The 2,110-nt window shown below is 40.3% G+C and overlaps 1 protein-coding gene across 2 annotated transcripts; it reads left to right on the forward strand.

Moving 5' to 3' along the window:
• The first annotated feature begins 432 nt into the window (after positions 1-432).
• LOC110572233 (chromatin modification-related protein MEAF6-like) lies at positions 433-1,340 on the forward strand. 2 transcript variants are annotated; one of them, XM_021680476.2, is made up of 2 exons: positions 433-964; positions 1,294-1,340. In XM_021680476.2, the coding sequence occupies exons 1-2, from the start codon at positions 433-435 to the stop codon at positions 1,338-1,340; spliced, it is 579 nt and encodes a 192-aa protein (XP_021536151.1). The 2 variants fall into 2 exon arrangements, with proteins under 2 accessions (XP_021536151.1, XP_021536152.1); XM_021680477.2 differs by lacking the exon at positions 1,294-1,340 and having other exon boundaries at positions 433-1,050.
• The last annotated feature ends 770 nt before the right edge of the window (positions 1,341-2,110 follow it).

Genomic DNA, 2,110 nt, shown 5'->3' on the forward strand with positions numbered 1-2,110 from the left:
AGTCAAACTTTCATTATTTGCAGATGATATGATACTCTATGTAGAAAACCCAAAAGATTCCATCAAAAAACTGCTAGAACTAAACCATGAATTCAGCAAAGTCGCAGGATATAAAGTCAATGTACAGAAATCTGTGGCATTTCTATACACCAATAATAAAGCAGCAGAAAAAGAAATCAAGGAATTGATCCCATTTGCAACTGCACCAAAAATCATAAGCTACCTAGGAATAAACCTAATCAAAGAGGTAAAGGATCTGTATTCTGAAAACTATAGAATACTTATGAAAGAAATTGAGGAAGACACACAGAAATGGAAAAAACATTCCATGCTCATGGATTGGAAGAACAAATATTGTTAAAATGTCTATGCTACCTGAAGCAATCTACACATTCAACGCAATCCCTATAAAATACCACCAGCAAGCCCAACATGGCGATGCACAACAAGGCGGCGCCTCCGCAGATCCCAGACACCCGGCAGGAGCTGGTGGAGCTCCTGAAGTGGAAGCAGGAGCTGGCGGAAACACTGGCAAACTTGGAGAGACAGATCTATGCTTTTGAAGGAAGCTATCTGGAAGACACTCAGATGTATGTCAATATTATTCATGGCTGGGATCGGTATCTGACCAACCAGAAAAACTCCAATAGCAAAAACGATCAAAGGAACCGGAAGTATAAGGAAGCTGAGCGGCTCTTCAGTAAATCCTCAGTTACTTCAGCAGCTGCAGTAAGTGCATTGGCAGGAGTTCAGGATCAGCTCATTGAAAAGAGGGAGCCAGGAAGTGGGACAGAAAGTGATACTTCTCCAGACTTCCACAATCAGGAGAATGAGCCCAGCCAGGAGGACCCTGAGGACCTGGATGGATCTGTGCAGGGAGTGAAGCCTCAGAAGCCTGCTTCTTCTACTTCCTTAGGGGGTCATCATGGCAGCCGTAAAAAACGAAAGAATAAAAACCAACACAGGATTGATCTGAAGTTAAACAAAAAACCATGAGCTGACTATTAGAAGACTCATTAGTGCAGAAGCTTCCAGGCTGTAGAGCCCTGCTTCCCTTCTCCAACCTCACAAAGATACATATCCCTCACCTGAGTGTGCGGCCATCCACCTCTGCTTTCCCAGACCCAGTGCCTGTGACTCTGAATAGTTTGTTCTGAAACGTGGTGACAAGCCATTTCTGTAAGACCACATTGGATCATTTACTGTGTGTCATTTTTAGTAACAGAACTGCAAGAAGACCAAGACATCATTATAATTCCAGCAAGTTGTTAACTGTGCATTTCTCCCTTCTTGGAATGAATGTGTCCCCCCAAACTGGCTTGCACCAGCTTCATCTGTGATACCCATTGAGAAATGTTCTCTGGTTTTGTTGTATGCTGAAGTTAGAACATAGGTCACGTTTCAGAGGGAGGCTGAAATATTGGGCATTTTCTTATTTTGTTTGTGTTTTATTATTTTTCTATTGTTTTTACCATCTTCTTTTCTTTGGGGACTTTTTGTAATGCCATTGTACAGCTCATACCTTCCTGCCGACATATCTGATCATCTGCTTCATGCAGTTGCCAGTATTCTTCACTGAAAATAATCTGGTTTACCATAAAGAAAATGGGGAACTTGGCTCTGTGTTTTTGCAGGGGGAAGGTAAAGAGGGTTTATTTAATAATTACCTATCTTAAATCTTTCTGCATTGGAGGCAGTTTCATGTTCAAGGAACAGGAAAAGCTGAAAAACCTAAGTTTAAATCAATCCTTTTAAAATAGATATTTTTATTCTCTTATATAAATAAAATTTCGCAGGTGTTGACTTCTCATGCTTTACTTTTAAACCTGAAAAAAAAAATACCACCAGCATTTTTCATAAAGCTAGAACAAACACTCCTAAAATTTGTATGGAACCACAAAAGACCCCTGAATAGCCAAAGCAATCTGGAAAAAGAAAAGGAAAGCTGGAGACATCACAATTCTGGACTTCAAGCTCTATTACAAAGCTATAGTCATCAAGACAGTATGGTACTGGCACAAAAACAGACAGATCAGTGCAACAGAATAGAAAACTCAGAAATGGCCCCACAACTCTATGATCAACTAATCTTTGACAAAGCAGGAAAGAA

Source organism: Neomonachus schauinslandi, chromosome 9 (assembly GCF_002201575.2).
Source record: "Neomonachus schauinslandi chromosome 9, ASM220157v2, whole genome shotgun sequence".
In the NCBI taxonomy this organism is placed as follows: Eukaryota; Metazoa; Chordata; class Mammalia; order Carnivora; family Phocidae; genus Neomonachus; species Neomonachus schauinslandi.

What these genes read in the sequence shown, in the direction of transcription:
- LOC110572233 (XM_021680476.2), top strand. Translation starts at nt 433, where the DNA reads ATGGCGATGCACAACAAGGCGGCGCCTCCGCAGATCCCAGACACCCGG. An exon ending in AAAGAATAAAAACCAACACA is followed by an intron (nt 965 to 1,293) that starts GGATTGATCTGA and finishes TCTCCCTTCTTG; the next exon opens with GAATGAATGTGTCCCCCCAA.